Below are 11,793 nucleotides of genomic sequence, written 5' to 3'. Positions count from 1 at the left end.
ACACCGCGGAGACTCACAGCATGTGGAGGCTCATGCTACTCTCCACGATCCACACACAACTTACCACACACACCATTGAGAGCGAGAACCACTAATCGCGACCACGAGGAGGTTAGCCCGTGTGACTCTACCCTCCCTAGCAACCGGGCCAATGTGGTTGCTTAGGAGACCTGGCTGGAGTCACTCAGCACACCCTGGATTCGAACTCGCGACTGCAGGGGTGGTAGTCAGCATCAATACTCGCTGAGCAACCCAGGCCCCCTTTCATCACACTTTTCGATTATTTGGCTTTTGGTGTTTCCCAGGTGCTGCAGTTATTAGCAAGCGCTGCATCATATGAATATTGGGGGGTTTGCAGCGTGAAGCATTTACATGTTTCCATTGATCATGGTATAAATAATGGGGGAGGGGGGGCTGTAATTGCTTGTTTTGGGTGTAGGGTATTGTCTTTAGGGGGCGGGGTTTTGAGTCAAAACGGCATTTCGCAAGATCTCTGTACCAGAATTTTCATAATTTTGCACTTGACCTCTTAAAAGAAACGAATAGATTGTTTTGTCTGAAGTTTATTTGCTTAAAATCAGAACACCTTATTGAGAAAAAAAAGTGGTTTGAAGTTTACAATATCAGGCAATAACATTCATTGTTTTCTTCTCACTCATACAGACAATACATTACACATATACTATATTTTGTTATGTTGTGTTATCTATATATAAATAGAATGTTTTATAAGACATTTATATACAAAATTTCTACACACTTTTTTTGTATTCAAAATAGTTAAACAGAATTTTACATAATGCTGTACATGGAACAATTTAAGTACTAAATTGCGTAGATATTTATAATAATTTTAAAGTTATAGTTATAGCTATAGCAACAATTATGAGAACACCATAAATATTTAATTTATACTGTCATTTTCATAAACTAAATAAATAGAACAATCATATTTACTACTTGTAAAAAATATTAATACATTTATAGTTGGAGGTATAAGTGTGAAACAGGTACATTCTTTTAGTTATAGCAGCATGAATACAGGCCTCTTGGTGCTTCGGATCCACTGATTTGAAGTCATCTGTTCCTCAGGCTAATGTTGGTACATGGTACCTGCAAAGACAAAAATGAGTGTCAAAATACAAAAGAAACTGTCTCATTCTGATATAAACAGTAGAGGAACAAAACAACGTACACAGTAGAATCAAACCATTGCTAATATTTTTATAGTCTTAAATGAAACATTGTAGTATGTAATTTTTCAGTACCTCATCGGGGGATAAAAGCCACTGGAAGTTCTCGACTGGGAACCAGATTTCCTAAATGCAATGCATCTACGGGCTCGTTGTCTGTGGCCACAATCTTGTAATCACGCAGAATCTGTAATGTAGCATAAAAGAACCAATGCACAAACGTTAGGACGTAGAGAAAAAGATAAATATACTCAAGATAATAAACCATGTTATGATTCACTTTTTTTGCAAAAAGTCAACTTCTTAAAGTCAACATGAAACAGAGTTCAGGAAATCATTGAGGGTTTGAAATATAAGAGGGCTTGGTGATGTCAGCAGAAAAGGAAAGTCATTTCAGAGGCGGAGCAAGTTTGATAAAAGACTACAAAGACAAACATTGTTTTTTCTTCTTCTTTAGAATAATGTCCACTGATGAATCATTCACAATAAGACCAGGAACAAGTATTAAGAAATTAAGTAGGGTCGATTTTGGTTTCATGTTGATTTTAAAACAGTTTAAGCAAAAAACGACGTCTGGCTGCCTTGCAAAGTAAACTTACCCAGCACAAACCCAGTTGGATCTGTAGTTCAGCGAGGCGGCGGCCAATGCACATCCTCTTTCCAATCCCAAAGGGCACGTGTGCAAAGGGGTTGATGGAGTTTTTGTCTTGAAGCCAGCGCTCTGGTCTGAACTGCTTTCCATTGTCGAAATACTCCTCGTTTGAACCAATAGCCTGACTGTTGATCATCAGTACAGTCTAATAATATAAAGAAGTAGGGTTAAGTAGAATGCACTCACATTCTATCACATTATAATGAATTCAAACATTCAATGAAAAATACTTAAAAGTTGATGTAGGCCTTGTGTTTCTTTTCTTTCTATGCCACTAGTGGCTCCCTTCCTAAATGCAAGTCTGCATGTTTTATCTTCCGCCAGGCGAAAGCCTGAATACTTGTATTGCTTCTGAAAAAAAAAAAAAAAAAAACGAACTTTCTGTTTGTTTCCCACCCCTGTCCTCCATTGTTTGGACAAACAGGTAGTCCCGCCCAAACCCACGTCATTGGTTGAGCTAGAAGCTGAAATGTTGAACCGCTCAAATAAACAATGTTTTGAAAGTGCCAAAGAGCCACAGTGTTTAGTATAATTGTCTCTGCCAGCCTGATCTCATGACAATTATGTGACCGTGGCTAAATGTTTTTATATTATGCAATTCCTTTCACGTATTGCGGCACTTCGAAGGTGAAATATGTCCACTGTGTGGCGCTAAAAGTGAGTTCAATTTACTCCCAAACGGATGTGGTTTTTGAGGTTAATGCTCCATTGAATTTTTAAATCAACAAAACCAACTTCCCTACCCTAAGCCTTAAACCTAAACCTAACTGATAGTGTCATAAAAAGCAAATGTGAGATGAAAAATGCAATCGCTGAAGCAAGCACGTCATTTTTATGACACCTTTGACTCACTTGTTGACTCATGTTCTCTTCAGGACTCACACCGCTGTCCTTTACACCACAAGTGCAACGCTCTATCAGTTTTTCTATCAATTGAATCATGCTCCAACATTCTTGTAAATGCTGTTGGTTATGTAATGCTAATGTTAAAACGCTATAGTAAAAGTGTTTAGATGTCATAAGATGGCATTGTGCAAGGAACAGGGCAAAAGTAAGTATTTATGAATAAATAATCGTTTTAATCATGATTTGTGTAAAAGTGAATTAAATTAATTGTTGTTGTAGCACCTCTAGTGTTCATTTCACCAGTAAACTTGCGCAATTTGTACAATGAGCCACGAAAATATATTAACATGATTCTATATGACCTGGTAGGTTCTTATAGAATCACTATTAACAGGTGTAATGACTACATTGGGGGCAGTATGAGATTAGCACAAATAATAAGATACTCACGCCTTTAGGTAGAGTGTAATCGCCCAACACAGTGTCTTTGTGTAGAGTACGGCTAGTGAACGGCACAGAAGGTGAAAGTCTAGGAGAGAGAAAAAAGCAAAAACAATGTACCTCTTGCTGTTGTGAATTTTCAAAGAATTTCCTTTTGTACATGCGTGAGTGCGTAAGCTGAAAGGTGTGAGGCACGTTATGACGCTAATGCAACTCAAGGCTTAGATAATCCCACATATACACTGTAAACATTCCCAGCACATGCCTCAGCATAAGCCATCTTTAATGTCCAAGGACATATCTTACCACCGCAAGGCATGACTCTCACTTGGATCGAGAAGCGTGATGGTAAAAACATGACTTCACTGAGCTGTTGAATTCCAGTCTGGGACCATTATGTTCTTCTGTGGCTTTCTCACTTGTCAGCTGACTAAACGTCATAATCACCAGTCTAATCTACTGGGTGACGCTTGCCCTATAAATTCGCATGAGGTTATTCTATAGAACGATTGTGGTGGCAGATTTATTCTATAAGTAATGCTTGCATTAATCGGACCACAGATCACCGCGTGTGAACCATTTACAGCTGCCTTGTTGCCAAGAATTTAAACATGACTAAAGTGGATTATCTAAGCCAGTATTATGTAAAAAAATAAAATAAATCCTGTCATCATTTACTCTGTCATGTCACTCAAATCCATGACTTTGTTTCTTCAGTTGAACATAGGAGGTAGTATGCTAGTCTGAGTCAATGTTCAGTGTCATTGCATTTTTATTTCATACATTGAAAGTGAATGCGCTCCTTTTTATGTTCCACAGAAGAAAGAGAGTCATGCAGGTTTGAACAACATGAGGGTATGGAGCCCCCTAGAGGGTAGGAAGGGAATTATTATAATTATTTTAAAGTTTTGCGTTCACTCGAAATAAGTTTTGCGTTCCCTCACAATAATTTTTGCATTCCATCACAATAAACTTTGCGTTCCCTCATAGTACGTTTTGCGTTCCCTCACAATAAGTTTTGCATTCACTTCGCAATAAGTTTTGCGTTCCCTCATAGTAAGTTTTGCGTTCCCTCACAATAATGTATTGCATTCCTTCGCAATAGTTTTGCGTTTACTCACAAATAGTTTTGCATTACTTCGCAATAGGTTTTGCATTCCCTTGGAATAGTTTTGCGTTCCCTTGCAACAGTTTGTGTTCCCTCACAATTCATTTTGCATTACCTCGCAATAAGTTTTGCGTTTCCTCAAAATAAGTTTCACGTTCCCTCGCAATAGTTTTGCATTCTTTCAGAAAACTTTTTGTTTCCTTGCAATATATTTTGCATTCCCTCGCAATAAGTTTTATGTTTCCTCAGAATAATTTTGCGTTTTCTACCAAAAAATATTGTGTTACCTCAGAATAAGTTTAGTATTCCATCACAATACGTTTTTCATTTCCTCACAATAGTTTTGCGATTTCTCATAAAAAGTTTAGCATTATCTTGCAATAAATTTTGCGTTCCCTCGCAATAGTTTTGTGTTCCCTTACAATAAGTTTTATGTTCCCTTGCAATACTATGGGTTTCCTCAATAAACGTTTTGCGTTACTTTGCAATAAGTTTTACATTCTCTTGGAATGGTTTTGTGTTCCTTCGCTATAATTTTGCATTTCCCCGTAATACGTTTCGTGTTCTCTCGCACTATGTTTTGTGTTTCCTCATAATACTATGCGTTTCCCCAAAAAAAGGTTTTACGTTTCCTCGCAATAAGTTTTGCATTTTCTCACAAAAAGGTTTGCATTACCTATTTGCATTATATACGTTTTACGTTCCCTTGAAATAGTTTTCCATTTCCTCGTAATAGTTTTGTGTTCTCTCACAATAAGTTTTGTGTTCACTTGCAATACCATGCGTTTCCTCGGAAAAAGTTTTACGTTCCCTCGCAGTAAGTTTTGCATTCCCACGCAGAAGTTTTATGTTCCCTTGCAATTATTTTGGGTTCCCTCACATTATTAGCTTTATCCATTCCTTGTGAAAATTACCCAGTGATTTTACTACAGTAACTATAGTTGAACTATGGTATTTGTCGTAAAACCATAGTAACAACAAAATTAAGCATGGTTTTGCAATGCTCCAGATGAGGGTCAGTAAATGATGATAATTCTTTTTTATTTTATTTTTTTTATGATCTACCATATACAGTATAACAAGTCCCACCTCATGGACTCCTTCAGACAGGCTTTGAGATAGGGCATTTTCTTGATGTGTTCAGCACATGGCATCTGCCCAGCGGGCACCACAGCTTGGATCTCCTTCAGAAGATTGCCTTGGGCACTGGGGTTACGTGAGAGGTTGAAAATAACCCACAACATGCTATTGGCAGTCTGCAAGAGAAAAACAGGGATTTGCTTGGTCAAATGAGCCACAAGAAGTCTACTGTTCCAAGACTATCAAGTTTCATTAGCGTCCAGACATTGTTCCTGCAGTATGACAATTAACAGTGTGCTATGCGCGCCCTGCCTCATTCTTCTGAATTAGCTGCTTGATTGAACTAAGCTCCATCAAGTGTTGGTCAATCTTAGTTGGATAAGAGGAGAACAAAGACAAGTTAAGTAAACAATTTTTTTAGCTCACTCGTGTGTGACTCGAAAACAAGCTCACTGGAAAACAAGCAGGGGTGTCTGGTGTTCTGGCGTGTGAGAGTGCGGTCATTAGTACGTACTGTCTCCACTCCTCCAATCTGGAGTTCTGTTGTTGCGGCGTACAGCTCCTTCTTTGTGAGGTGACTGTGGTGGTAGATATCACACAGGAAGTCGTCCGCTTCCCCGTTCGAGTACCTCTTCAGTTTCTTGTCAATGTACAGTTTTGCTGATAGATAGACAGATAGATAGATTGATTGTTTGATTAATTGGTGACCATGACCATATAACAACTTATGAACATAATGAACCTACTGTATATAAATATGAACATTTGTACAGATTTTTATGGTATTTACATAGGTACTTCAAAATATAGCATGGTCCCACAATGGTACATGTCTAAAACATGGTATTGTGTATATGTGAGTTTGTGCTGTGTGCATGATGGAAGAGGAAAATAAAATGAACACCCCACTTGAACTCAAAGTATGGTATAGCACGTGCTGTTCTTGATTTGCTGCAGGGAAGTTTTACACATATACAGTTTTGCTGTATATGTGACAGGTGCTTGTCAGTGAGCTGCCACTAATGCATCCAACAGCAGACAATAAACTATGAGTAATTCGGCCCCGGATCAACATTCCTACCCACCCCTCCCTCCGCTCCTGCTACAACAAATATGTGGTTGAATTCTCATGCACTTAGGTCACCGTGTTTACTATGATGGTTTATTCTCTCTCTCTCTCTTTCTTGCTGTATGTGCATAGTTGGGGGGGGGACCAGAAAGCCATAAGTTCATGTGTCATCACCTGACTAGAAAAGCGCTTTGAACGCTTTTATGGGTCACACGTCATCTGATTAAGAAACTTCTAAGTACCTGTGCTAAAAATACGGTCCCACGCCTCTGTGTGGTCTTGCCATGTTTTCGTATTCAAGCACTTATGAAGCTCCACTGGTGTCACCATCATCATTCCAAAGGTACTCATCATCTGAAAGTGAGAAAACACACCAAAATACTCAGTTGGAAGGCGAAAAGTGTTATTTTTTCAATGTTTAAATACAATGTTTGAGCATCCCATCTAGGCCGAGACAACAACATTGGTGTAAGTTCTGGGCGGAGACTATCAGTTTGTCGAACAATGGTAGACGGGGATATGGATTTCAGAAAGATGTGGAGCAATTTGGGAATGTTTCTTGGACAACTTGGAATGAGCTTGGAGAACACAACTGGTGAACATCTGTTTTTGGTGAACCCAATGAACTGTGAACTGTTTGTAGCGTATTTGCATTCCCAAACTCTAAACGCTGCTGTATCAGAACAAGCCGCAGATAAAGCTTATCGACTTTAGAGCTTGCCTGGTTATCAGAGACACTGAAAATTCACTGGTCAAACTATAATGAGGTCAAAGAGATAGTCAGTTTACCGTCTTGATTGCTGTGATAAAATCCATCGCCTCCTTGCTGACGCTTTCTTGAAGGAGCCCGAAACGTTTGTCATAGAGCACATAGCAAATAGCTAAAACATCAAAGAGAACAAAACATTAAATTCAGGAAATTTAACCTATACTTCAAAATAAAGTTTTCAATTAGAAATTAAAAGGCACATAGCTTGAGGTCATAGAAGTTTGTAATCTCTCTCTCTTTTTTTTTTTTTTAGAAAAGCATCTATTGGTGCTTTGAAGAACCTAGAAACCAATTTATCTACTCTTAATCTCAAAAGAAACATAAATCCAATTCTAGACAACCAAAATGGCTCTTGATAAGAGGGTTCTAAGGTGTTGCAAAGAATCATTGAAGAGCCTTTCTTCTGACTACGATCTGAGAAATGAACTATAGAGGTTTCCATAAAAACTCACTTTCAAAGGACCACTTGTTCAGTTCGAAATACAAATCATCGATCTTGCCATTGACATGTGCTTTCCCAATCCTCTTGATTAAATCGGCGGAAACCTTTCAAAGAGTCAACAAACAGACATTCAGTCATAGTCATTGTCATACAGACTATAACTACATATGGAGTGTATTTAACCCTTGTGCGTCCATTTAAAAAAGTTACTCAGAGGTTCTTAGAGGACAAAATTGTCTGCGTCAAAAAAACTGCCATAATAATATAATATATTCATATTATTTTCTACTTTCAATGAGTTAATTTTTTTAAACAACATCAGTCCTGATCATAACTACCAAATATTCATTCATTTTCAGGATTTTAACCCTTTAAATGCCAGTTTGTTTATATAATGCCACTGTTGTTTTTTATGAAATTATTATTATTATTATTATTATTATTATTATTATTATTATTTTCCATATACTAAATACTAAGAGGATTTTTTATTTATTTATTTTTATTTTTTTTGGATTATCAAAGTCTGGGATATGTCAGTGATTAGCAAACAACATTGATTTTGATGCATTATTATTTTTTTGTGCAGTGTCAGATTTAAAAATATACTCACACTCAGCACCTAAGAGGACAGAAATGTCCACGTCATAAAACTGCCATAAAAATATTATATATTAATATTATTTTCGACTTTCACTGACCTTTTTTAATGAATATCAGTCCTGATCATAACTACCAAATATTCACTCATTTTCAGGATTTTAACCCTTTAAATGCCAGTTTGTTTATATAATGCCACTGTTGTTTTTCACACAAACACACACACAAATTTCTCAATACACACATACAAAACACACTCTGACATCCATACCGACACACCCACACAATTTTATCTCATTTATTCACTTGTCCAGCAGTGCTCTATAATACAGCAAACAGAAAATAGGGGAAAAGCTTGTATTTGCTCCATAGGCTGAGAAAAATGGCGCCATCTGGTGGAAAATATTAAAAATGTATATTTTGAAGCCAGGGCTCTGGATTGAAAGCATAATATCATAGAATTCATGATTTTATGCTTTAATGGCACTGGGATCAAATATTGCAGTTTTAATGGGTTTCAATGGGGACATTTTTGTCCTGAAGGTCCTGAGTGTAACTATTTTGTGTACACAGTGTATTATAGATGTATTAAAGGAACTGAGGTTGAAATATCAAAATTCCCCCAAAAATACACACCTTTGGCAAAATGTATGCCGTTGGCATTAACACAGACAAAATGATCGAAAAAACAAAAATGAAAAAGACAAAAATGCCCCAAAGGTCGTACAAGGGTTAAATTGTTATTTACATCAAAGCCAGTTTAAAGAACTCACTTCGTTTATTTTCCCGTCCAGTTTCATGACTTCAGTCGGTTTCATCAGTTTCTGTTGGAATGCGCTGCGCACCCGCTGCCAGTCTTTCCCTTCCCTGCGAATTTGCAAAAGTTTTGCATGTCAAATAAAAGAAATGTCTAGAAATAGTCAATAAAATCAGTGTACTTTGCAACAAATGCGAGATATTTACAATATGAGCAGTCCGTAAGCCTCGTCGCGCATATCTCTGTAAGCTTTCCATGGTTTGATCTCCAGTCGCTGAGGATAGTTGCTCTCTTTCCGGTAAAGCGCCTCTAATAAACACGGAGCGCCGATGTGCACCGAATCAAACGAGCCAAGCTTCATCCGGAAGATCTTTCCAAACTTCTTGTGGTAATCGATCTGTGTGAATTACAAAGTAGAAACACGGATAAAGTCAATAAAGTCCAGCAGAGCAAATATGCAGTTGCAAAATTAAAATTTATAAAATAATGTTTTTTTTTTATTTTTTATTTATTTATTTTTTTTACATTATTATTAAGACAATGCAATATTATTTATATAATGATATAATAAAATTCTATAAATTGTGTAAATAAAAATACTTAAATTAAAATAGATTAAATTAATAATTAAAATGAATAAATTAACATTATTTGCACATATCAAATATAATACAGAATAAATATCATTGATAAACAAAGCTTTTTAGGTAAGTAGTTCATACCAGTGCCTCATGTTGCTTTTTTAAACCTCCTTTGCGCAGGAGCTCGATGAGGCTGCCAAACAGCGGCCAGCTGGTTGGTCCAGGGATGGAGTCGAGGCTGTGCGCGCAGGGCGCGCTCACCGCAGCATCTTTCGAGTCGAGCACGCACACCGAGGATGTGGTCTTGCAGTGCTGAAGCCCTACAGACTTCTTCTTAAGAAGCTCCAGAATCTGAGGAGCCTTTTGGATCTGCGCTCTCATCTTGACGCGTGCGTAAAAGTGTCCGTGGAGTTCCTTAATCGCCTCATATCTTGCCACTATATATATATACCCGCGGCTGTGTTTATCTCAGTCGCACGCGGGAACCAATCAGAGATCTTGTGTAGAGGTCGAGCCCACCATTCATTTATGGATCCACAATGGTGAGTATCGCATGACCCCACATATACCGAGGAAGTGCCCTCAAACGCGCTTTATAAATAAACATAACAGAGGTGACGCGGTTCGCTTTGAGTTGTCCTAGCTCCTGCGATTGGAACAACCTTAACCCCACTCTCTCTGAGTCAACACTGCGACCACGCTTCTCCAGTTTGCGCAAATATTTGCTTAATAGCTACTGTGCGCACTAGTGGCCAAAGGCGCGCGGCAATCACAGTTGTTTGTATTTGCGCGCTTGTGCCATATAACATCTAAAAGTTTGATTTCAATGAGGATCTCTCTCATATCAATATTATGCATTTATATACATCATTTATACATTTGTTCATCACTTCTACAACTTGACTGATTCCCTTTCTCTCACACAAATTTACTACAGTAGCTAACCATCGTTTTTGCCCAAAATAGCATTGTTGCTACAGTAAAATTGTCACTTAAACAGAAATGATTTCGCAAGATTCTTGCATTTTTTTAAAGGAGATCCCATATTGATTTATTATGTTTTAAAGTTGTAAAAATAGCTGTATTAGGGTAGTTGACATGAGATTTTATACAAAAATGTATATATTTTTAATCTATCTATCTATCTATCTATCTATCTATCTATCTATCTATCTATCTATCTAAATGTTTTATTTATTAATAATATTTAATGCCTATAGAATGCATTTGTAATAACCATTGTTAATGAAAAGTGATATATAAATAATCTTATAATGCCTTATAATAGTAATAATAATAATAGTAATAAAGCATGTTTTATTTTTATTTATATTTTTGCATTTTATATATATATATACAGTATATGTGTGCATAAATATATTTTAAATTCATCATTTTATTCATATACATTTTTTATATTAAATGTTTTCTTTTATCTTACCTCCATTCATTCTTTTTATCCATTTTTATCCATTTAGCTTCAGTTAATGTTCACATCAACCATCAGAATGGGGAAAAATGTGATCTCAGTGATTTGGAGCGTGGCATGATAGTTGGTGCCAGATGGGCTGGTTTGAGTATTTCTGTAACTGCTGATCTCCTGGGATTTTCACACACACCAGTCTCTAGAATTTACTCAGAATGGTATCAAAAACAAAAATCATCCAGTGAGCGGCAGTTCTGTGGATGGAAACACCTTGATGAGAGAGGTCAACAGAGAATGGCCAGACTGGTTTAAACTGACAAAGTCTACGGTAACTCAGATAACCACTCTGTACAATTGTGGCAAGAAGAATATCATCTCAGGATGCACAATACGTCGAACCTTGAGGTGTATGGGCTACAACAGCAGAAGACCACATCAGGCACTTTAAATATATATATATATATATATATATATATATATACAGATCAGCCACAACATTAAAACCACTTGCCTAATATTATGTAGGTCCCCCTCATGCCGCCAAAACAGCGCCAACCAGCATCTCAGAATAGTATTCTGAGATGATATTCTTCTCGCTACAATTGTACAGAGTGGTTATCTGAGTTACCGTAGACTTTGTCAGTTCAAACCAGTCTGGTCATTCTCTTTTGAACTCTCTCCTCAACAAGGTGTTTCTGTCCACAGAACTGCTGCTCACTGGATGTTTTTGTTTTTGGCACCATTCTGAGTAAATTCTAGAGACTGTTGTGTGTGAAAATCCCAGGAGATCAGCAGTTACAGAAATACTCAAACCAGCCCATCTGGCACC

The 11,793-nt window shown here is 37.2% G+C and overlaps 1 protein-coding gene across 1 annotated transcript; it reads right to left on the bottom strand.

The window, feature by feature from the left end:
- Positions 1–555: 555 nt before the first annotated feature.
- LOC127446014 (1,25-dihydroxyvitamin D(3) 24-hydroxylase, mitochondrial) lies at positions 556–10,018 on the bottom strand. Its single transcript, XM_051706611.1, has 12 exons — positions 9,680–10,018; positions 9,164–9,354; positions 8,974–9,067; positions 7,611–7,704; positions 7,179–7,270; positions 6,632–6,743; positions 5,835–5,980; positions 5,330–5,496; positions 3,142–3,220; positions 1,793–1,990; positions 1,269–1,380; positions 556–1,113 (listed from the first exon to the last, which is right to left on the bottom strand). Exons 1-11 carry the CDS (start codon positions 9,917–9,919, stop codon positions 1,270–1,272), a joined length of 1,524 nt encoding a protein of 507 aa, XP_051562571.1. The 5' UTR covers positions 9,920–10,018; the 3' UTR covers positions 556–1,113; position 1,269.
- Between the last annotated feature and the right edge of the window lie 1,775 nt (positions 10,019–11,793).

Source organism: Myxocyprinus asiaticus, chromosome 9 (genome assembly GCF_019703515.2).
Source record: "Myxocyprinus asiaticus isolate MX2 ecotype Aquarium Trade chromosome 9, UBuf_Myxa_2, whole genome shotgun sequence".
In the NCBI taxonomy this organism is placed as follows: Eukaryota; Metazoa; Chordata; class Actinopteri; order Cypriniformes; family Catostomidae; genus Myxocyprinus; species Myxocyprinus asiaticus.
This window is presented reverse-complemented; position numbering and strand designations above follow the sequence as displayed.

Coding starts and splice junctions, on each gene's coding strand:
- LOC127446014 (XM_051706611.1), bottom strand. CDS start 9,919: ATGAGAGCGCAGATCCAAAAGGCTCCTCAGATTCTGGAGCTTCTTAAG. Junction 9,068..9,163: donor GCTTACGGACTGCTCATATT/GTAAATATCTCG, acceptor GCAAATTCGCAG/GGAAGGGAAAGACTGGCAGC. Junction 5,981..6,631: donor GGACCGTATTTTTAGCACAG/GTACTTAGAAGT, acceptor TCTATCTATCAG/CAAAACTGTACATTGACAAG.